This window comes from Castor canadensis, chromosome 8, assembly GCF_047511655.1.
Source record: "Castor canadensis chromosome 8, mCasCan1.hap1v2, whole genome shotgun sequence".
NCBI classification, from domain to species: Eukaryota; Metazoa; Chordata; class Mammalia; order Rodentia; family Castoridae; genus Castor; species Castor canadensis.
Genome location: NC_133393.1, coordinates 132,707,175 through 132,731,497, shown reverse-complemented (window position 1 = coordinate 132,731,497; position 24,323 = coordinate 132,707,175). Strand labels below are relative to the sequence as shown.

Below are 24,323 nucleotides of genomic sequence, written 5' to 3'. Positions count from 1 at the left end.
CAGCTACTTGGGAGGCCGAGGTGGGAGGATCACTTGAGCCCAGTAGTTTGAGATGAGCCTGGGCAACATAGTAAGGTCCTGCAGCACTGACAGAGTGGCTCAACTGGTAAGAGCACCTGCCTAGCAAGCATGAGGCCAAGAGTTCAAACCTCCAAATAAATAAATGCATACACACATACATTTCATAGCTTCCCATTGCCTATGTGGGATTATGTTCAGTCCCCATAATGTGACCTTTGAGGGTTCTCCATATTCTGATTCAGCTGTCCCATTCCCTTTCCTTGTCCTTTCCATATCTCATACTGTTTTTGTTGTATTCCCCTCCTGAGACAGCAACATTTAGTACTCACCCTGATCTCTTAAGTAGATGATTACTGAATGAATGATCCAGTCGTATGAATAATTAATGAAAAGTTGGAAATAGAATCCATGTCTCCTAAGTCAAGTCAAATCATTTCTTAAGAGCTTTATTATGCAACAGGGTACCAGTGGCTCCCACTGTAATCCTAGCTACTTGGTTTTAGTATATATATATATATATATAGTGTGTGTGTGTGTGTGTGTGTGTGTGTGTGTGTGATGGCACTGGGGTTTGAACTCAGGCCCTCACACTTGTTAGGCAGGCACTCTACCAGTTGAGCTACTCTGCCAGCCCAATCCTAGCTACTTGGGAGGCTAGAATCAGGAGGATTGTGGTTTGAGGCCAGGCTGGGTAAATAGTTCCAGATACCTCATCTCCAAAGTAACCAGAGCAAAATACATTAGAGGTGTGGCTCAACTGTAGGGTACCTGCTTTGCCAAGTGTGAAGCCCTGAGTTTAAACCCCGGTCCCACCAAAAGAACAAAAAGCTTTATTATGCAAGCTGTTAGCAGAATTTGGTACAGAATCTGTGCTAGAAAGGTAATTGCAAAAGCAAGTATTAACTTCTAAAATAGGTTGATCAAGTTTAGTTCTTGTCAATAGTCTTTTAAAATTATCTCAATTTATTTAAGTTTTTTTGTAATTTGAAAAATAAAAGCCTAAAAAATCCACAGGTACTTTGAGGAAGTTTTAACATTTCTGTGGTCAGTAGCTCAATGGTTGAGTGTTTGCCCAGTGTGCACAAGGCCTGGTGGATTCAATTCCCAATACCACCAAACAAAAGAAAGAAAAAAAAAAAATCTCTGTCTTTAGAGTTAAAAGGCTTGTTAAATGGACTGTTGTATATTTGGCCAGATTAACTTTCTGATTCATGATACTAGAGATGAATTCAGTATGTAAAACAGAAAAATTTGAAATATTTTCTTTTTCTAAAATAGCATAACACAAAAGACATTCAGGGATCATTTCTGTAGTTCATTACAAGAGAAGTTTCTCTGATCATGTAGAATACTGAAGAAAAATAAAATAACATGATTTTTAAAACAATCATTTCCTTTTGTGTAGATTACAGATTATTTTACTTTTATGAAAGTTTCAGGCAGCTTTGCTATTGTGTAAATTAAAGACATTTTATTCAATTTTTACATGTTAAAAAAGCTGTATTTATTTAAAAGCAGTTTCAAACTCTTTAGCAAAGGGTTTTCTTTATTACTGTTTTGCATCTTACTCCTTTCCTTATAGAACTAGTCATTTAGGGTAATTCCCCTAATTTTTCAAGCTTTTTTTTCCCCTCTACTCATTTTAGGCAATTTTAAGAAGATATATTCGTGTATACAGTCACATCCTAATAATACACTTAAGATGTTTAATACTTGTTTGATTTCCTTAAGGATTGTTTTATTTGTATTTTATTTCATTGCTCCAGTAAACATTTTTTTTTTGGTGGGACTAGAATTTGGAGTTAGGGTATTGCACTTGCAAACTCTACTGTTTGAGCCGAACCACCAGTCCATTTTGCTCTGGTTTAGGGTCTCATGAACTATTTCCCTGAGCTGGCCTTGAACCATTATCCTCCTGATCTCAGCCTCCCAAATAGCTAGGATTACAGGCATGAGGCACTGGTGCCTGGCAGTAAATATTCCTTAAACATTTAAACGTTTTTCTTCCTGGGTTGGGGGTTACATACTGGTGGTAAAGTGCATGTTTAGCATGCACAACTCCCTAGCACCACAAAAAGAAAAAGAATTATTCTCTTTTATATGAGATTTCAAATTTTTTTTTTTATTACTTGACACCATCAATAAATAGGTAAAGCAGGCAGGGGCTGTAGCTCAATTGGAGTGCACTTGCCTAGCATGCACTGCAGGCAAAACATAGAAATGTTTAGCAACTTGAGACCTTGGCAATCCCCAGCACTGCAAAGAAAACAGAAATAAAAAATAGGCACACCATTTGTTCCTAATACTGAACAAGTGCTGTGATGGTTTTTAAAGTTTAACATTTCTAGAAAACTATTACATTATTTTGGTGAAAAGTTTGGTGTCGTAGATGCCTTTTAGAATCTGGTCAAAGCTATACATTTGGGGTTGGAGGTGTAACTCAGTGGTAAAGTGCTTGCCTAGCTTGTGCAAGGCCATGGGCTCAATCCCCAGCACCACAAAAAGAAAAAAAAGGTTGTATTTCCATTCCCCAGGATAATAATATGGACACATCTACTTAACTTACCCCACCTTAGAGGTAGCCACTGTTACCTGTGTAGTTAACTAGTGGTGTGTTTCCTTCTGTTCCTTTTATGTTCTTGTATAGTATTATGTATACAGGTACAGGTACGTACATATAAACATACTGTTTAACATAAATTGGATCATCTGCATTCTGGTTTGCAGTATCTTCCACTTAGATATTTTGTTTTTGAAGCAAAATTCTTGCTATGCATTCAGACTGGCCTGGAACCAGATTGACCTCAAACTTGCAATCCTCCTGCCTCAGCCTTCTGAATGTTAGGATTACAAGTGTGCAACACCACACTCAGCAAATTTTTTTCTACATCATTACATTTCAGATTAGTTTACTAATTTAATACCTACAAGGTATTCAGTAGTAGGGATTTTTCTTTTCCCTAATGGTTGAAATTTTGGTTGTTGCATGCATTTAATTTCCCCATTAGAAGTAGAACTACGATGGATGGACCATGACATCCTTACATGTGGATTTTTTTTTTTTTGCATGTGTGCATATATTTCTTTCTGGAATAGAGATTTAGAGTTAGTATTACAAGTTGATTATCCCTTATCCAAAATGCTTGGGACCAGAAGTGTTTCAGATTTCACGGTTTTTCAGTCCTTACTGCTTGAGAATCCCTAATCTGAAAATCCAGCATTCTCCATTATCTGAAACATTTTGAGCATTATTAACCAAAGTATTTCAGCTGTCATATTTTTGGATGAGGGTTGCACAGTCTCAGGTCAGAGGATGGACTTATGTTTAACATTTTGGTAGATAACAGCCAAATTGCCCTCCAGTTTAACCACCCTCAGTGTAGCATCTGAAAACTTGTTTCCTTGTATTCTCACTATACTTGAGATCCTTTCAAGAATTTCAAAGTAGAAAAAAATGTTTCTTATATATTTTATTCATACCAGTATAAGTTCTGTTTAACAAGATTTTTAGAAGTGCTTTCAGAAATATTTTGATGTAGAATTTATTTTCAACAGCTGTCATACATTCAGAGTACCCACCTGAGGTCAGCAGTATAAGCTGACAGCCTGAGAATGGTCTGTCTGTGGACATATTTTACCTGTAGAATTATTTTTTACAATACATTTTTATTCATTTTTTTAAAATAGAGCAATATTACAGAGACCATGCTTTCTGAAAACTTGTGGAGTAGCAGTGCTATACCCAGATTCCTGTATGTTTTTGTCACTTTATTCAGGTCACAGCGATGCCCATTATCTGGAGATACGCTCTGTCCATTTGGGACCCGTAGGCCTGATCCACTCATTCATTATTCTGCTAGCTCTTTAAGTGCTTGGATTTATTACCTCTGTATCCTAAATGAAAGAATCTTGTAACATACAGGATTGTTCCTGAAACTGTAACATTGGTAGGGAGAGAGGGAAGAACAAAAACAAACACTGATATACTGAGATACCAAGTAACTTTTTATTTTTTTGCAGTACTGAGGCTTGAACTCATGGCCTTCACCTTGGGCCACTCTACCATATTTTTGTGAAGGGTTTTTCAAAATAGGGTCTCTTGGAACTGTTTGCCTAGGCTGGCAACCATGATCCTCCTGATCTCTGCCTTCTGAGTTGCTGGGATTACAGGCGTGAATCCCTGGCGCCCAAGTAACTTTTTAAAGCACAACCACATGATATCATAGTTGATAGTCATTAAGTGACATTCTGCTTGCCTGAATATTGCTTGATAGCAATTTTAATCTACTCATGTATCCTAAGCCCTATTGTTAAATGTAAGATTCAGTGACTTAGATTATTTCAAGATCAGGCCTTTTTGGTGACTATATTAGGCTCATTTGATGTATTATGTTTACATTCAAGTTTTTCAAACAAATGATAATTTAGAACTTTCCGTCCTAAGATAATTTACCTAAATCCCTGTTCACACTAGCTCACCATGCCTTCTCCTATGCCTGAGTACCTGAATGTGCACTACATTGGGGAGTCTGCCTCCAGACTGCTGTTCTTATCAATGCACTGGGCACTTTCGATTCCTTCTTTCCAGGCGCTAGGGTGAGTGTTTTGAAATCCTTGACTATAAATGTGATTTTTGTAGCACAAATGTACTTTAAGCAAGAACTTTATTTGGGGAGGATTTGCATTAAAGGAGAAAAAAGATGTACCTTTAAATTGTGTCATTTATATGACAAATTATGGTGGCTAACAAGTATTTTCTGTATTTTTATATATTATTTTTGTGTGGAAGAGTGTCCATGTTTCATAGTTTGACCATGTTCACAATTTGGATGGAACATAAGAAGTGAAGCAGATGATCATGACTAGCTTGGTAACAGCCATCTTTGATTGGCTCAAGGACAGAGAAAATGGGAATGCTCTACACGGTTGTTTCCTACCCACTCCCACCGTGTCAGCATTCATCCTGGGCATGTTAGTAGAGAGCTGAAATTTGCTTACACTGATTATGTTTAAAAATAAGGATAATTATTTTCTAGTCATTTGGTTCTCTTCTCAAAAAAAGGACAAAAATGTAAGCCTGCCCACTATAATGATTTAGAGATTTGTCTTAGCACTGAAGTGTGTATCTGCACAACATGGAAAGCAGTGTGCTACAAGAAATCCAAGCATTGTGGTTTATCCAGCTCACTTAGATGGCCATCAAGTGTATATGAGAGATGAGCCAATGCAGAAAGCTATACCTATAGTCGGTATACTTTTTTAGTCTACTCACAGGACGAGAGTCACCACTCTGATTTTGTCAGCAATTTGCTTTCCTAGCCCATGCATCAAATGGGAATAACTCCCCATCCTTGTCCCTAGAGAACGTTTTGACTAACTAAGAAACATCGCAATCATAATTTTAAGGACATATTCGATACTAGGATTTGTTTACTAATCAGTGTTACACTTTATACATTAAATCATGTACTTAAGTAGTATAATTATACCTACTAAAAGTTTGATCTAGAGTTGCTAGCCTTTAAAATGCTCATCAGTCCTTTTTCTCAAAATAACATTCAATTTGCAAGATTTCTCCGATCTTTTTTTTTAAATAAGATACAAAGTAAAATTTTACACGTTAGCATTTTATTACTTTAAAAGCATTAAATATAGTTGACTAAACTTGTAACTGATGTGGTTAGGCTAGAAAAGCAATCTGGTGATATCTTTTCAGAGAGGACTATCAATTATCATAGTAAAACAACAAAAGATAGAAATTAGAGGCTGTAATTTAAACTCCTTGAATTAGTCATAACACCGTTGATTTTTAATACTTCTGTTAAATTGAGTGTGATTATCTCATGGAAATAATCCAGATGTTGAAGAAATCAAAAATAAAGCCAGAGATTTCTGGTTATAAAATAACTAACTTTACAGTAGCAACCAGTTTTTCCTGTATCTGTATTGAAAAATCAGTTTCAGTGTAACAGTCATGAGATCCTTTATAATTAGAATAACTATTGAGCTAACAATCAAATTCTTATTTTTTAATTTGTCTAGATAATCCATAGATCTTATTTTTGTGTTGCTTTAACCAGATAGATAAAGACTAGGTGCACATGAGGGGGAAATTGTGTTATGTGGAGTCAAAGGTATTTAAATCTAGAAACACAGGGGTATTTTTATTGGTAGATATAGAAGATGGCTATGAAGTCCTAATTTTACAGAGAGATACAGATGAACAACAATCATTTTCTAAACGTTAAGTTGATTTGATTACTTATTTAATGGAAGAGAACAATAGCTTAAAAACTAAAACAGTGCATGGGTGCCATTATAATGCTTCCTACATACTTTAATGAGGTCACTCTATAGTAATAGTTGATTCATTTGGAGGGGCCGGAGGTTCCTTGACATGATTTGCCTGTTATGTTATTGCACCAATGCTTTCTGCCTAGATTCTTCACAAACAAAAGTCCTGAACCACCAACATTTGGCATTTACTTACTGAATAATTGGCGCAACCTTTTGTTAAGCACTAGGCCTGAAAGTTGAACCTTTGAAAGTGCCACTAGGACAATGTGGTGTCTCCTGCACTTGGTGGGTTTGGAACATGCAGTCTGGTGGATTGATTGCCATATGGTGATTACTTTTTACCTAAAGACCATACCTTCAGTTGAGACAAACACTGCCAGGAAAAGAGTAATGCCCTGGGTTTGTTTGTGTGGATCCAAATGGTTGAGTTGTTCCTAGGTACAGGTGAGTTCAGCCAACTCAATGCCATTGTTGTTAATATTTGGGTTGCTTTCTGGAGTGTGAACAGATTGTCTTAAGTGTATTTTCTACCCAGCTCCTCTTGCTGGGTAGAAAGCTATTTTGAAAATGGATACCATTTGCTGCTATAATAATCATTTGTTTTGTTGAACATCTGGGTTTAAATTCTGGTTTTATTCACTTGCTAACTCTTGTGTCTTTTGTCCAAGTTACTTAAATGCAAAAGGCCAAATTCCCACATCTGTAGATTAGGAGCAGAAACACTTGCTTAGGAACTATGCCTTTCAATGAGGTAGTGAATACAAATTTACCTCTGTACCTGCCACAAAGAAGATAGTAAGTGGTCCTTTTCTTTCATTCTCTTAGGAGGCTTCTTTTTGAAGAGAGTTTGTTTTTCTCTCCTTAACATAGTGAGCTTTTTAGAAACATTTAGTCAAATGCAGTGACTCACACCTGTGATCCCAGCAGAGATTGGGAGACTGAGGTTCCAGGCCAGCTCAGGCAAAAAGTTACGGAAATCCCATCACAATTAATAAGCCAGCCATGGTGGTGCACACGGTGATCCCAGCAATGTGAGTGGCTATAGGTAGGAGGATCATGCTGTGAGGCTGGCTCCAGGCAGAAATGCAAGACCCTGTCTGAAAATCAACTAAACCATAAAAGAGCTGGGGGTTTGACTCAAGTGGTAGAGCACCAGCCTAGCAAGCGCGAGCCCTTAGTTCAAACCCCAGTATTAACAAAGAACAACAAACACTTAAACAACATATAGTACCAGGATTTGGGGGGAGTGGGGACAGTTTGGAAAAAAACCTGGATAATCTACTTGGCATTGATGTCTACTATTAGCTCTTCGACTTTCCCTTTAAAAACAAAATAATCAGGTAGTTTATTCCTTGTTACAGTTTTGGTGTTTGTCATCCTCTGCATTGACACCAGCCTTGTCTAGGAGCCTTTGCAATAACGTCAGGATTCTTTTTTATTTATTTTTTTTTAACAATAAAAGTAGTACAAACCAGCTCTGATTTTTGTTTTTCAGTTATCTTTCTTATATTCACCAGTAAACAATCATTAGCTGTTTCCTTTTTTAAACTTCAAAATAGAGGTTAAGATGAAAACTGGTTTGCTTTTAACTTTTCCTTATGTTTAGAGTAATATGGGGGTAAGTAGAAAGCTATAAAGTAACCCTTACTCTGTGGAGGTAACTAACCTCACTGCCGAGCTGGCATCCTACCAGACTTTTCCCATGTCACATTTATCAAACCGCTGAACACCTATGCATTCACACATGATGTTCTTTTCCTTCACTTTCACACTTATGTTACAGACTTCTGCCTATTTCAGCACATGTAAATTTGTTCCATTTTTCCTAATGGCTGCCCAGTATTCTATTTTATAGGTTTATTATAATTTACTTACTTGGCCCTTATCAGTAGACATTTGGGGTGTTGCCAGGTGTTTTTTTGTTGTTATATCCAATGCTTTGAGGCACATTTTTGCCTAGGTGTGTTATTATTTCTATAAAATAGGTTCTTATAAGTAGAATGGCTAGGTGTAAGAAAATGTACATTTTTTACTTTAATACATACTCTACTGAATTATGCTCAGAAATGTGTTGAGCCAGTTTATGCTCACATTAGCAATATAAAAGAGACTGTGCTTATTTCCCCAGACCTTCCCTAATTTTTTATTTTATCTATCTTTTCTGATAAATGAAAATAGTGCCTTGTTATCTTTTTAGTTTCATTGATTTTATTTAACTGAGATTGAAATTTTAGATCATTTTCTACAGAAGTTAAAATACTGATTTTCTTTGCATAATTTTAATTTCAGTTTTATTTGATTTACTACTTTTGTTTTGTCTTGGTTGTTTCTTTGAAGCAGAGTCTCATTTTGTAGCCCAGGTTGGTCTGGAACTTACAGTACAAGCCAACTGGCCTTGAACTCATGATCCTGCTACCTCAGCCTCCGGAGTGCTAGGATGACAGGCATGCACACCACACCTGGCTGGAAGGCTATGATTTTTTTTTTTTTCTTGGTGATGCTGGGGCTTAAATTCAGGGCCTTGCTCTACCACTTGAGCCACCCTGCTAGCCCTGTGATTCGTAATGAATATTAACACTAAATTATCTTAATTTAAAAGGTTTATTAAGAAAAAAATTAAAAACAATTCATCAGGGTGAACATATTTCCTATCAGGATATTCTTACCAACTTAAATCTCTGGAGAAAGGACAGAAATAATATAACTTCCTTATTTATGGTTGTAAAAGGACCAGCCAGGCTGGGTGCTCTTGCTCCCACCTGTAATCCTAGCTACTTTTTGCTGAGATCAGGAGGATTGCAGTTGAAGGCCAGCTGGGAAAGTGGTCATGAGACCTCATCTCCAAAATAACCAGAGCAGAATGGACTGGAAGCGTGGCTCAGGGTGATACTCGACCATGGGCTAGCATGAAGCCCTGAGTTGATACCCCAGTCCCACCAAAAAAAAAAAAAAAAAGCCAGCCAGACATGGTGATCGTGCCTGTAATCCCAGCACTCCAAAGTTGAAGCAGAAGGATTATGAGTTCAAGGCCAGCCTGGGTTATGTAGGGAGACTCAGTCTTTAAAACAGCAACAACAACTAAAGAAATAAATAATAAAAGGAATTCATGCCCATAGTTTTCTAACTCTGCCTTTTCTAAATTCTCACTTCTGCTTATGCCATGTACTGTCTACTGTTCACTGAGATACAGAAATGCATAAGAAAGTCTGCCTTCACAGAGAATTTAATCTTAGAATGGCTGAGACCCCCCCCTAAATAAATTAGGGTACCATAAAATGTGTATGAAATATAAATGTGGAGGTAGCACTGATGGAGGAATGGAGAGAGAGGAGTGTTGTCAGAATGTTTCAAGAGTGTGAGCTCTGAGTTACGTATTAAAGGATGAATAGGTTTGTTACCTAAGAAAACAAGGCTGAGAAAAGACATAGGATAGCATTTAGTAGTTTGTTCAACACCTTTTATTAAACACTTACTTCATGCTCGTTCTCACCTCTGCAAGTTTGTACTTATTCTTCCTTTTTCCTGGAATATTACCTACTTTAATCTTTTTTTATTTTTTAAAAAGTTACCTCTCATCTTTCCTCATATGGCTGAAGTGTCACTGCCTCACACAGGCCTTCTCTTATTTTCTTATGTAGCATCTTACTTTATAACAATGTAGTTTTTATTACCAAAAATAAACATAACATGTGTGTTATCATGTATATATTATGTACAGTATTTATATAAAATATTGGAAATTGTGTGTTTATGTTACCGTCCTCTTTCATGAAGGCAGACTTAATCCATCTTGTCAATTGCTATTTTTCCAGTGCCTAGGGAAAGTACCTAGCATGTCAGGACCTGTTCATATAATTTTTCCAATACGTTTTTATTTGTAATTGATTCATAGGAATTTTACATATTTATGTGGGGCAACATGACATTTTAGTGTGTGCATACAATGTAGGATGACCAGATCCAAGTAACTGATATATCTGTCGCTCAGATACATAATTTCTTTGTGTTGGGAAAGTAGTTCAACATCTTCTCCTAGCTATTTTGAAATAACCAAGCAATTATTGGCCATCGTAGTTACCCTACAATAGAATATAAGAAGTTACTCCTGTCCAGCTGTACCCTTGAACCCATTATACACCTTCTCTTTGTCTCTCCCTCCCATGCCTTCACAGGCTCTGAGTCTGTCCTCTACTTCCTTGAGGTTAACTTTTTGACTACCACATGTAAGTGAGAACATGCACCCTTTAATAATTATAAGCAAGATACAGGACATACAGGATCACTTCATTTTATGTAGTTAGGCCACCTGAGACCTGGAAAGCCTGTTTGCCTAATCTCAAATGTGTGACATTTAGACCCCAGTACTTTGACCCTTCTTCTGTGTTTACTATTGACTTGTGCTGCTGAGATTTCTTACTCAGAAATTCAGAAACAGATTTCAGATCTTTCTTGTTAATTTTAAAATCCTGGGCATCTCATTTATAGAGACACTAATGTTTCATCTGAATCATAGAGTGAACCGTTTCTCCTACTAGATTGATTGCTTTCTACCAAGTAATTCTCATTGCCCTCTGTTTTTAAAAAAGTACTTGCTTGTATTCAAAGTAAAAGTTTAAGAAAAGTTGTTAAATATATGCTTTTGCCTTTTTAAAATCTTTTATTTCAGTTACTTCCATGAAATGGCAGATTAAAACTGCAGCTGTTTTAGTTTAAAATATTATTTATAATTCTTATAAACTGGCTGATTGATAATTTGAACTTCTGCTCATCAGTTGTCAGCTATGCTGGATGCCAGGGGCTCATGCCTGTATACCTAACTACGCAGGAGGCAGAGATCAATAGGATTACAGTTCAAAGCCAGCCCAGGCAAATAGTTCACAAAACCCTATCTTGAAAAATCCCATCACAAAAAAAGGGCTGGTGGAGTAGCACAAGGTATAGGCCCCGAATTGAAGCCCCAGTATCAGAAAAACAAATAAATTGCTGTCAGCTATACAAAACACAGAACTGATCAATTACATGTCCAATTAGTCTTTCTAGAGTAATTTTATTTTTAAGTGCATAGATCAGTTGTAAAGTTTATTTTAATAGTATTTGATTTATGCTTTTGTTTTTGTTTCTACTAGGCCAGAAAACAGCATATCATTGGTAAAAGCTTACTGGAATGAACTCTTTACTCTTGGTCTTGCCCAGTGCTGGCAAGTGATGAATGTAGCAACCATATTAGCAACATTTGTCAACTGTCTTCACGGTAGCCTTCAACAAGGTAAAAAGCCCCTTACTTACTATCTTTTCCAAGATGTAGGAGAAGCCATCAGTTTTACAAAACATTATGACCTAAGTGGTATCCTGATGATGGTATTGGTGTGTTAGATAGCACAACCCTCTTCACTTTAGATGATTTTTAAATTTTGATAAATCTAATAGTCATCCAAAAATATTTTAATTGAGAGTTCAGCATAATTAAAACTAGGATATTTAAGTCTGGCAGGCTGTCTTAGTCTGTTACCTATTGCTAAAAAAGCAGAATGCCTCCGACTGGATTATTTATAAAGAAAGGTTTTGACTCATGATTCCAGAGGTAGAAGAGCCTGGCACCAGCATCTGCTCAGCTTCTGGTGAGGAACTTGTGATGGAAAAACAGAAAGGCAAGTAGGTACCTACAGAAGAGAGAACACATGGTGAGAGAAGCATCAAGAGGGATCAGAGAAAACTAAACCTGCTTTTATAACAACCTGCTCTCCCAAAAACCAACCTGGTCTTTTAAGAAAGACATTAATCCCCCTTAATTTCATCATGAATTTTGCCAGAGACAAACCAATGTAGTACAGGTATTGCTCATGAATGTTTGTACCTTGATACAGGTACCTAAGAATCCAGATACAGTTGATCAGATACTTACAACGTATACTCATAAATTTTTAAACTACCTTTCTTCATTATAACCCTTTGGATCCCAATATAGGCTGATGTGTGTCAGTTTATCATCTCTAGGTGGGTTCTTTCACCTAGAGAACTGAAGAGAGGTTGGGCATGGTGGGGCATGCCTGTAATCATAGCACTCAGGAGGCTGAGACAGGAGGATCACTGAGTCTGAGGTAGTCTGGGCCACATAGCAAAACTTTAAAAAAGACAGAGAAGCCAGGTGCCAGTGGCTCATACTTGTAACCCTAGCTACTTGGGAGGCTGAGATCAGGAGGATTGCTGTTCAAAGCCAGCCTGGGCAAATGGTTTACCAGACCCCCATCTCCAAAATAACCAGAGCAAAAATGGAGTGGAGGCATGACTCAAGCAGTAAAGTGCCTGCTTTGCAAGTATGAAGCCCTGTGTTCAAACCCTAGTCCTACTAAAAAAAAAAAAAAAAATAGAGAATTGAAAAGTCATGAAATAATCCTTATTTCTTTTTTCTAATTCTAGGTGTCCAGGGGATTATAACTCATTCATTTGAGGAGACAGGCAGTCACTAATTTATAAATGCTTTACCTTTAGAATAGCTTGTGACTAATCAAAAGGGTGTTGCTACCTTTTGGGCTCAGGAGTAATTTATAAATTGGTGATTGCTCTTTAGTTCTTGGGGCATTCTATTTTTCATTGTTTTCATTTTTAAATCATCTTACTATTTAAGGGCAGAGGAATCACTTAAAAATCTCATCAGCACTAGATCTACTGGAGGACAGCCCCACATTCCCATCTTATTTATGGACTTACAGTCCTTATTCATTCCTCGGACATCTGTAATGCCTTATGTAGCCTACTTTCATGAAATGTTAGTTGCTAAATGCTAATGGATATATTTTATACCTAGCCCATCACAGTAAACCAAGATATTTATTATAAAACTTTATTTTTGTCAATTCTTCTTTGGCCTTGGCAGTGCTTTTTGCTAAATATTTGTTTTTATTATAGTAGAGTTGCTAACTTTTTAAAATGAATATGGTTTTGCTCATTTTTTCCAACCAATATAAGCTTAAATAAAATCCTTTTACCAAAATTTGAGTCTCTTGTACTTTGGTTGGCCAGTTTTTCAGATGGTTCCCTTATATCTTCTCAAAGCTGTATCTTGAAAAGAAACATTACATTTGAGTTTTCTTTACTAATAGTTTGGGTTTGTTTGTTTTTTTTAAACAAACAACATCTGAAGCTGGTTTTGTCTATAATCCAAAGATTCTGAATTTTAAATACTTACAGACTGGTTTTATTTGAAATTGGAAATTGATGAGGGGGAAATGAATGAAAATAGTAATACATTTTAGATAAAAATCAAAAACATTTGTTTATTTTTTAAAGATAAAATGTCACCAGAAAGGAGAAAATTATTGATGGAGCACATCTTCAAACTACAGGAGTTTTGTAACAGCATGGTTAAACTCTGTATTGATGGATATGAATATGCCTACCTGAAGGCAATAGTCCTCTTCAGTCCAGGTATATAAACATTTACTTCAAATTCAAGTACAGTGTTTGAGGATGTGGGAAAATTGGGACCTTCACTCATTGCTGGTAGGAATATGAAAGGTAAAGTTGCCTTCAAAATGTTAAATGTAATATGTTTAACATATGACCCAGTAGTTCGATTCCTCTCATCCCAAGTGAACAAAAATATATATCTGCACAAAAATGGGTATGCAAATGCTCATGGCAATACTATTCAAAGTTGCCAAAAAGTGGAAATTACCCAAGTGCCCATCAACAGATGAATGAATAAACAAAATGCGATATATACAGAGTGGAGTGTCATTGATGAACCTTGAAAACATGAATGCTAAGTGAAAGGAGCCACTTACAAAGAAACACATGTTGATTCCATTCTGTTACAGGCAAAACTAGTAATGTAAGTATAGATTAGTGATTGCTAGGGTCGAAGAAGGGGAGGTAGTGAATAGTGATTGCTATTGGGTGTAGGGTTACTTTGGAGAAACAAAAATGTTCTAAAACTAGATTGTGGCAATGGTTCCACAACCATGAATATACTAAAAATCATCTAATTATATACTTTAATTGGTAAGTTTTAAGAATGTTAGACATGAGTATGAAAAGGAAGACATAGACCTGTATTTCTGTTGTCAGATCAGCATTTGAATTCTTAGGTATATGTTGTGAGGCATTAGTAAATGCCAGAATATGAACCAATTATTGCTGTATTAAGGGGTTAAATTACCAAGTGTCTTATTAGAGTGCCAGCAAACAGAAAGATGGGTCTCTTATTTTCCTGCTAGTTTCTAGTCTTCACAGAGAGTAAAATGACAGTAAGCGCTCAGTGATCAATTTCTGAATAGAGGAAGTTGACAGTTCTCTTAGGTTCTGTGTTTTTCATTTTGGCATGTACTTCTGTTCCTGTATATTGTAATAAAATTATCCAAAGAAACCTGCTTCTTCCCCTCAGCAATATCAATACAATAACTAAAGCCTTTTGTTCTGTTTCTTCTAGTGTTTCCCATGAGTTACTAACAAGCATCTCCATTTTTATTGTATTATTTCCTTTTCTCTTTGTGGTTGGGGATCAAACATAGGACCTCACATGTGGTGGACACGCACTCTACCACAGAGCTACACCTCCAGCCCACGTTCTCCATTCTTATCACAAGCAATTTGCCACCTTCATTTTCTTAGGTGAAAATGGAAAGGTTAGAATAATACTGAGAAGTTCTTTTATATTTCCATTTTTGTGAAGTGTTTCAGTGACCATTGTAATGCTTATGGATTATTTTCATATTTCTGTGCTACAGTTTTTCTATAAAGATAATGATTATGTTTCAAAGTACCTTTTTACCTAACAATATTGGGGGCTTTTTTCTTGTATAAAAGTATGGTATAGAATGTAATTTACATATATTTAATGGATTTCAAGTGTTTTGTTTTTTAAGTAAACTGAATCTTTTTGGTTGTTTGCTACTGTTAGAAACATAAAATTTGTCAAAATCCTTTCCACCACTTTTGGAACAGAGAAAACTACTTATTTTTATAACACCCAGTGGTCTCATTTTTTATTAGATGTTCGAACAGACATAGAAGATAAAACAGTTTCAAGTGGATAAAGTACAGAGATTGGTTTATACTAGCTCAGTAAATATTTATGGAATGTAAGAGCGACATAGTGAACCACTCTTCATACTTCTCCAGCTCCACTTTCAGTGTCTTATTAAATGAGCATTCAGAACTAGGGTGACATATATTCTTTAATGTTTCAGACCATCCAGGCTTAGAAAACATGGAACAGATTGAGAAATTTCAGGAAAAGGCTTATGTGGAATTCCAGGATTATATAACCAGAACATATCCAGATGACACCTACAGGTATCTAGACATTTAATACTATTTAATTAAATTTATTTTAAAACTTTTTAATGACTGTTACTTCATTATTTTCTACTCTGAGTAATTCAGTGTTTTAATCAACCTTGATCTTTGAAATAGCTAATGCTAATAAAAGACATAGTGTGGATTTAGTTTAGTGGTAGGACACCTGCCTAGCATGTGCAAGACTGTGGGTTCAATTCCTAGCACCACAAGGTGGGAAGCAGTGGCACCAGGGCTGGGGTTTAGTTAAGCGGCGAGCATGTTCGACACATCGGGTCCTCTGGGGGTGGGGGGGGCGGAGAGGTAACAGTGCATTGTTTAAACTGATGTTTAATCAGTTCTCACATTTTTATATAACAGAAGAGACAGGTTAAGTAATTTGTTCAAGGTCACACAATAAATGGCAGAGCCTGACTTGAACCCGGGTAGTCCAATTCTGGAGCCCAAAGTCTTTCTTCAGATGAAATAATGAATTTGATTATAAAGGTGGGAGATGATTTAAACTGTTAAGCAACTAATTCTGAAATATGGCCTATGATAATTTCTTCAAAGTAATTTTTTTCCAGTGTCCTTAGGGGGAAAATCTTTTGGGGCTGGAAACATGGCTCAAGCATTACAGCACCTGCCTTACAAGTGTAAAGCCCCGAGTTCAAACCCCAGCTCTACAAAAAAGAAAAAGAAAGTCTTTTATAAAAGCCAGTCAGCTTTGGAAGAGGGACAGTATAGGAAAGTGTTTAAGCACACAGCTTTCCAAGCCAGAGAATCTGGATTTGAGTCTTCATTCTGTCACTTACTAGCTCATGAACTTAAGGCAAGTTAACTTCTTTTTGTTTGGTTGGTTGCTTTTTGACTGTACTGGGGTTTGAATTCAGGGCCTTGTACTTGCTAGGTAGACGGTCTGCCACTTGAGCACACGCTACTATTTGAGCATGCATCCAGCCCATTTTTTGCTTTCATTATTTTTCAAGTAGGGTCTCACGTTTTCGCCAGGGCATGATTCTCCTACCTATGTGTCCCATGTAGCTAGGATTACAAGCATGTACCGTACCACCACTGTCTGGCATACTTGTTGAGATGTGGTCTTGCTCTTGCCTAGGTTGGCTTCGAACTCACTATCCTCTTGCCTCAGCCTCCTGAGTCACTGTTATTTCAGATGTGTACCACTTTGACCAACTGTTCTTAACATTTTTTTTTCAGCTTCCTTAGGATAATAGTATCCACTGTTTGCAAGTATAGTAGGCATATTTATCTTTGGCATCAGTTACCTGTGGTTAACCTTGGCCCAAAAGTATTAAGTGGAGAATTTCAGAAATAATTCATAACTTTTAAATTGTGTGCAGTTCTGAATATCATGATAAAATCTCATACTGTCCCATTTCATCCTGCTCTTGGCGTAAATCATCCTCTGTCCAGCATCCTGTAGATTCTACCCACCTGTTAATTACTTAATAGCCATCTTGATTATCAGACATTGCAGTATCTCAGTTACAGCTTGTGTTCAAGAAACCCTAGCCAGGTGCCGGTGGCTTATGCCTGTAATCTTGCTACTCAGGAGGATCGTGGTTCGAAGCCAGCCCAGGCAAATAGTTCCGTGAGACCCTATCTCAAAAAAACCCTTCACCAGAAAGGGCTAGTGGAGTGGCTCAAGATGTAGGCCCTGAGTTCAAGCCCCAGGACCACAAAAAAAAGGAACCCTTATTTTACTTAATAGAGGTGCCAAAACACAAAAGTAAGGATGCTGTAATTTTATTACAGTATATAGTTTTATTTTATTATTAGTCTCATCTTGTACCTCATTTATATAAGTTTAGCTTTATTGTAGGTTTGTATGTCTAGGGGAAAAAAACAGTATATAGAGAGTTTGAAATTATCCATGCTTCAGGCATCCACTGGGATCTTGGAACTTAGCCCTCCCCTTCCCCCCCCCCGGGAAGGAGATTTTTATTATATTTTATTATAATAAGGATTATTATAGGAATTAAATCAGTTAATGTGTGTAAAGTGCTTGGAGCCATGCCTGTTATGTAGTAAGAGCTACATAGGGTATTTGCTTATAAATAAAACATTAGTTTAGCATACTTCAAACTAGTAAAAGAACATTTCTTATGTATAATGGTATTTCTTATATATTAAGTAATGTAGATTTATGAGCCAGCTGCATCAAGAAAATCAGCCTAGGTTTGTCTAACCAGTTTTCCTAACTTGCTTTCTACTGGTTCTGTGGATCCAGCTCAGCTGTTGGGAACAAACAGGAACTGGGTAGTTTGAGGAGTAAACCACTCAACTGTGGGGGCTCTGGTTTATTTGGTCTCGAGTGTCAGAGTGCAAGGCCTTAGGAAAGAAGAAAGATGACATAGAGAGATGGTTTTTGTTGTGTTGTTTTTCAGTTTCACAAGCTGCATTTTGTCTCCTTTATGTACATGAACACATTATACTTTTCCTCCTTTTAGACATACAGCTGTTTCATTAGCTTGCAGGTGCTTTGGCTGAACTCTCAAACTTTTTTCATTCCTACTTAATTTAAAAGTAATTATTCTTGGATAGCAACTTTCAACTTAAAAGGCACTTTCACATAAGACATGGTCCTGCCCGTAGGAACCTCAATATCTAGCATAAATTGGCAGAAACCATGTCATTCATCTTCACAGTAGCACCGTGAAAAAGCTAGATTAACAGATGGCTTGTGTACATTTATATAACTAGGGGGCATTTGAGCCAAGATTTGAACCCAGTGGTCTCAATTCCTTCCATATTTGTGCTCTTCCCGATAATAACTATTGCCTGTTGTACCATTGCTGGTAGTTTCTTTTTATTTATTTTTTAATTTATTATTCATATGTGCATACAATGTTTGGGTCATTTCTCCCCCCTCCCCCCACCCCCTCCCCTACACCTCCCCCCACCCCACCCCCCACCCTGCTCCCTCCCTTACCCACCCTAACCCCTTGCTACCAGGCAGAAACTATTTTGCCCTTATCTCTAATTTTGTTGAAGAGAGAGTATAAGCAGTAATAGGAAGGACCAAGGGTTTTTGCTAGTTGAGATAAGGATAGCCATATAGGGAGTTGACTCGAATTGATTTCCTGTACATGTGTGTAACCTTCTAAGTTAATTCTTCTCAACTAACCTTTTTTCTAGTTCCTGGTCCCCTTAGTTTCTTTGCAGAAAAAAATCAAGAGAAGTTACACCTCATGTGTCCCTACAACACAGAACACTGCTGTTCTTACAATACAATACGAAATGAGTTGCTAAGTCTTATTTTTTTATTTTTTTTGGTGGGACCAAGGTTTAATCTCAGGGCTTCACACTTGCAAAGCAGGCACTCTACCACTTGAGCCACCCCTCCAGTCCATTTTGCTTTGGTTATTGTGGAGCTCTGTCTGGTAAACTATTTGCCAGGCTGGCTTCAAGCTGTGATCCTTTGATTTCAGCCTCCCAAGTAACTAAAATTACAGGTGTGAGCCACCAGCGTCCAGCTAAACCATTCTTAAATGTAAAACCTGGCCTGTGGTTTAATAACCTAGTTCCAGAGTTCTTACTGCCAGCACAGGATAGCAATTAAGAGGAAGGCTTTCCTATGTCTTTCATACTGCATTAATATATCCAGGTTATCATCGTATACCCTAAGGTTTGAGAATCTAGTTTTAGCTTTAACTTTTGAAAATTAGATACTTACTAAATTAGAACACAAGTAATAAACATGCAGAAATTATTAAAATTCTTCTACTAAATCCCTCCTTTTTTCTTTTAGGTTATCCAGACTGCTGCTCAGATTGCCAGCTTTGAGATTAATGAATGCTACCATCACTGAAGAGCTATTTTTCAAAGGTCTCATTGGGAATGTACGAATCGACAGTGTCATCCCACATATCTTGAAAATGGAGCCTGCAGATTACAACTCCCAAATAATTGGTCACAGCATCTGAAAGCTGTGACAGCTATGAACTTACTGTTCCATCTTGGAACACAAGAACACACCAAATTGAATTTGTTATTTCCAGAACATCTGGAAGTTGTGACTTTAAAGAATAACCAAATCCAAGGTGTTTTTACTTTGGCTTACTAAGAAAAATTATTGAAGTAACTGAGTAGGCAGCAGGAACTCAATTTCCTGTCTTACATGCATGAATAAAAAATACCATGGATTTATTCTTGGTGAAGATGACACCTAAAACTGTCACCTCTTGACCAGCTAAACTAAGATGTTTCATTCTATTTTGTTTTATAAAACAAATAAATTAGCCTGATTTTTTTTTTCCCCCCCGAAATTGTGTTCTGTTCATATTTGAGTACACTTAGTGGTCAAATATCCTAAGAAGGAGCTCCTCCTTTTACTCTTCTGGGATGTAATTGTTTTATTACCACGTCAAAAGAAGATTGTTTTATGATCAGTGGCATAATGATAACATTAGAAATCTAGGAGATAATGAATGAATATATGTTTTTGGCTTTTGTAAATATCAAGGTATCCTTTGGCATTTACCAGTCTCCTTGCTGGCGATGAGATGGAGGCCATTCCTGGTTTTTAGTGTTGTAGATTATTAGTTGCAAGCACTTTTTAATTTCATGACAGAAAACTGATGTTGAGAATAAGATGGTATTCTTGTTTTATATTTCGTTTACTGCTGTGTTTTAAACATAGTAGGGAGTGACCCAAAATGTTTCAGTATTTCAAGATAGGTATTAAAATTGTCATTCTTCCATTCCACAACCAGTACCTGACCTCTCCCTCTTCTCTGTAACACAGGCTATAGCTTCTTGATCCCACCCTAGGTTTTAGCCAATTTGTTTTAGGTCATTAGAGAAACATACCAAACTTTTTTTTTTTTTTTTTTTTTTGCAGTACTGGGGCTTGAATTCTGGGCCTTCACCTTGAGCCACTTCACCAGCCCTATTTTTGTGAAGGGTTTTTTAAGATAAAGTCTTGTGGAACTATTTGCCCAGGCTGGCTTTGAACTGAAATCCTTCTGATCTCTGCCTCCTGAGTAGCCAGGATTACAGGTGTGAGCCACCCAGAACCAATCTGTGTTTTCAGTGTCAGTTAAATGTTTTAAAGGACTTGATTTTTTTTTTTTTGTTTTTCTTCTTTTTGCATTACTGGTGTTTAAACTCAGGGCTCAAGCTCTTACCACTTCAGCCACATCCCCCAGCCCTTTTTGCATTAGTTAATTTTCTGACAGGGTTTCATCTTTTTGCCAAGGCCAGCCTGGACCATGATCTTCCTGCCTGTGCCTCCCCCGCAGCTTGGTGGCAGATGTGTTCCACAATCACAGGCTTCTTTGTTGAGGTGGGATCTAGCTAACTTTTTTGCCCATGTTGACCTCAAAATGCAATCCTCCCTCTCTCTGCCCCACCCCTAGTAGCTGAGATCATAGGCATGAGCTCCCACACTTGGCCTGTAAGTGATAATTTTTACAGATTAAAGACTATGCATCAAGTTTTCCCTGAAAAGTGGAGAAGGGCTGCTGTAACAGCAGCATGAGGTACTGCCTGAGCCTTGCTACTGCCTCAAAAAGCATCTTCGACTCCGCAGACAGTTGTCCTCATCAGGTTACAAAGTAAACCTGTTACTGCTAAGTCTTTTCTTTGCCCTTATTTCATCATTTTGGTATATCTACTTGTTGATTAAACAAATAATGATTTTATTTCAGATTACCTTTTTTATAAAGATGTTTGCAATAGAAGAGAAGCTGGAATTTTATCAGCTGAGAAAAAACTACATTGAGCATAATATGTTCAAATGGAAAAATCAGTAGATTTTTATCTTTGTAAATCCAAGGTAGTAAGCCAAGGATTCAGAAAAATGTCCTTTAAAGCAATATACTAATGGTTAATAAAGAGGTTTCTTTCAGGTATTTTTCCTGATTAAATTTGTAGTTTTATTTGGAAGTGTCTTTAAAACTATTAAAATGTGACTTGGACTATAAGTTTCTGTATCCTGCCACTGTTTCATTTCAGTGTCTATTTGTTCAATGTTTGGATAGCTCTCAGGTCATTAGACATGGAAGAAGCTCACAGGTAGAGCGTGTGCTTAGCACTCACAGGCTCTGGGTCCAATCCCCAGCACCAAAAAGAAAAAAATTCATTGTTAGTATTGTAAGAGGAAAAAAAAAATCTGAATACCCATTGACAGGGCAATGGATACATAAATTGTGGTATAGACACCAAATAAAATACTATCCAACAGTTAAAACGAGTTGTGTCAGCATGGATGAATCTGAAAAATTAAATGTATGATAAACAGCAAGCCCAAAAGTATACCATGAGTATAATTTAACCAGTTTATTGGGAAAAGGCAAGTATTGTTGAGGGGTACTTACATATGTAGTAAAACTAATTTTTAAAAAGCAAGAGACTTAGTAATGCTAAATTTAAAATTCTAGTTCTAGAGGGTTTGAGGGGATATGCAACAGACTTCAGAAGTATTAATCGTGTTCCAATTATCTATTGCTTTGTTACAGGCCCAAACCTAGTGGTTTTAAACAGCATTATTCATGAGCATCATTTGCTCATGAATCCACAGCATGAACAGAGTTTGGCATGACAGCTCATCTCTGCACCCTCAGAGCAGGGTTTGCTCACAAGGTGAGGGCAGGGCTGCTTGTAACTGCAGTGTGAGGATCAACACGAAGCCTTGGGTCATTGCAACAAAAAGCATCCAAAGCTCCGCAGTCATCCTCAGCAATGTTACAAGCAAACCTGTCACTGTTGTTTATTTCTTTGCTCTGATTTCATAATTAATTATTTTGGTACATCTATTTGTTGTTTTTTAAACACAAAAATAGTTTTCATTGCAGTCAGCACACTTTTGGAATCACTCGGAAGCTGACAGTGGCTGTTTGCTACTCAAGTAGTACTGAAGCCAGAACACCTACATAAGTCTCTCTGTTTTGCTCCTCACAACCTAGTGGCTGAGTTCCCAGAGAAAGGGTTGACAGCTATATGGAAGGCATACTGTTTTTTCTTCCCTGCCATAAGAAGTCATCCAGTGTCTCTTCTGCATTCTGTTTATTAAAAAACCATAAAGGTCAGTTTCAAAGGGAAGAGAAGTATTCTCCTGTCCTATTTTTGTTCTTCTTCTTGTTGTTCTTTAACACTCTGTCTCTTGATGAGCAAGCAACAAGCCTCTGGAAGAGCATGTGGAACCAGAAATGTTCCAGCCATCTTGTGTCTTGTAGCCTGATTTAGAAGTCCAAGATAGGCTTATGCAGACAAGATTGGAGGTGGGAGGGTGGGGTATGGCATTTGTTGAATGGGATTGTTTATAAATTAATACAAAGGAAGCTTATAAACGGTTTAAGCAAGAATGTTGTCTCAGGCTAAAGGTACAGAAAAGTTTAAAGAGGCTTTTGAACCTTCAAAGTTCTACAGACAGAAAGACAGGAAGAAAGGGTATCAGGAACCTAGAAGGTGATTATTCCCTCAGTTTGTCTCCTCTGAAACCACACCAACTTCAATGTGCTGCTTTCTCAATAGGAGAAGGGGAGCAGGAACTAGAGAAAAGGTTAGTTCGAGAGGGATTCCAAGATGACGGCTAGAGGGAGGAAGCAGAAAGCATGCCTCCTAAAGTGAAATCTTGGAGAAACGCTGGGGACACACCTGACAGGCAAGGCCGCCGAGAAGAGGCAAAACCTTGACCCCTCCACACCTCCAGCCTGCGCAGAGAATCTCCACTTCACGTTAAACGGAGAAACCAGGAGGGCCCCAGTCGCCTGCGCCCAGACAACTTGGGAAGACGTGACAAGGTGAGCTAAGCGGTACATGGTACTTCCACAGACAACCCTGGGCCAGATCAGCATAGCCCCCTGGACAGACCAACCCCCACCCAGGGAAAAAAAGAGAAACTGAGTAATAAGCAATAAGAACAATAAAGACACGTGGCAAAGAGGGTGTGGCGCCCTGCATTCCAAAGAGGGAGGGAGGGGAATCCTTCCTGGAACTGTAAATAAGCAAGCCGGGCCTGGCCAGAGAGGGCGGGAGCGGGGGGCGCGTGCCCAGCAACCAGGAGCAGGAAAGCTCATGAGAGTGGCAGAGGGAGGAAAACTCCACAGGAGAGGGGGGAAGACCCACTTCCCACATGAACTGTAAATAAACATGCAGGCCTGAGAAAGCGGGTGCAGTGTCACCTCCCCCAGTGTGCTTGGAAAGCAGCAGCTTTCGCACAGGAGAACTCTGAGTAAACAAAGCCTGCGGGGCCAGGTGAGTGCTAAGCTCACCCCTGAGATCTGCATAAATAACGCCTCCAGCTACAGCAGGCTGACAGCAGTGGACAGGCAAGCCACAGCTGCAGATAGACATTCACAGACCTGTCTCCAGACGCTTTATTTTCTCTCTCCCTACCTTTGATGAGAAAACAACTGAACTACACCTGCATGCTGAAAAACTTACTGAAACTGTATTGCATTTGAACTTGGGACACTTGGTGGGGGTTTTTTTTGTTTTTTTTTTTTTGTGCAGTTTTTTTCTACTTTATGTCTCCCCTTTGATGAGACAACTACAGAACAACATCTGAGACACCATCTCCAGGATTGGAGACTGAGACAGACACCAAAATTATTAAGACTGAAACTTCATTGCATTTGAACTTGGAGGTTTTTATTTTTTATTTTTTATTTTGTTTTATTGTATATTTTTTCTTTCATTTACTTATTTTTATTCTTACCTTTACTCTTTTTATTTTTTATTTTCAATCCTCTCTCTGTCTCTCT

The 24,323-nt window shown here is 37.7% G+C and overlaps 1 protein-coding gene across 7 annotated transcripts in view; it reads left to right on the top strand.

Annotated features, from left to right (window-relative positions):
- The window catches only part of Nr2c1 (nuclear receptor subfamily 2 group C member 1), a 49,658-nt gene extending 28,116 nt beyond the window's left edge, over nucleotides 1-21,542 (top strand). For 6 of the 7 annotated variants that reach the window (XM_074084152.1, XM_074084147.1, XM_074084150.1 and 3 more), the window contains 5 exons: nucleotides 4,496-4,617; nucleotides 11,445-11,584; nucleotides 13,606-13,743; nucleotides 15,507-15,612; nucleotides 19,367-21,542. In XM_074084152.1, coding sequence (XP_073940253.1) covers nucleotides 4,496-4,617; nucleotides 11,445-11,584; nucleotides 13,606-13,743; nucleotides 15,507-15,612; nucleotides 19,367-19,541 — 681 coding nt within the window. In that variant the 3' untranslated portion in view covers nucleotides 19,542-21,542. The remainder of the gene's footprint in view (nucleotides 1-4,495; nucleotides 4,618-11,444; nucleotides 11,585-13,605; nucleotides 13,744-15,506; nucleotides 15,613-19,366) is intronic. The other variant, XM_074084153.1, reaches the window with a different exon arrangement.
- The last annotated feature ends 2,781 nt before the right edge of the window (nucleotides 21,543-24,323 follow it).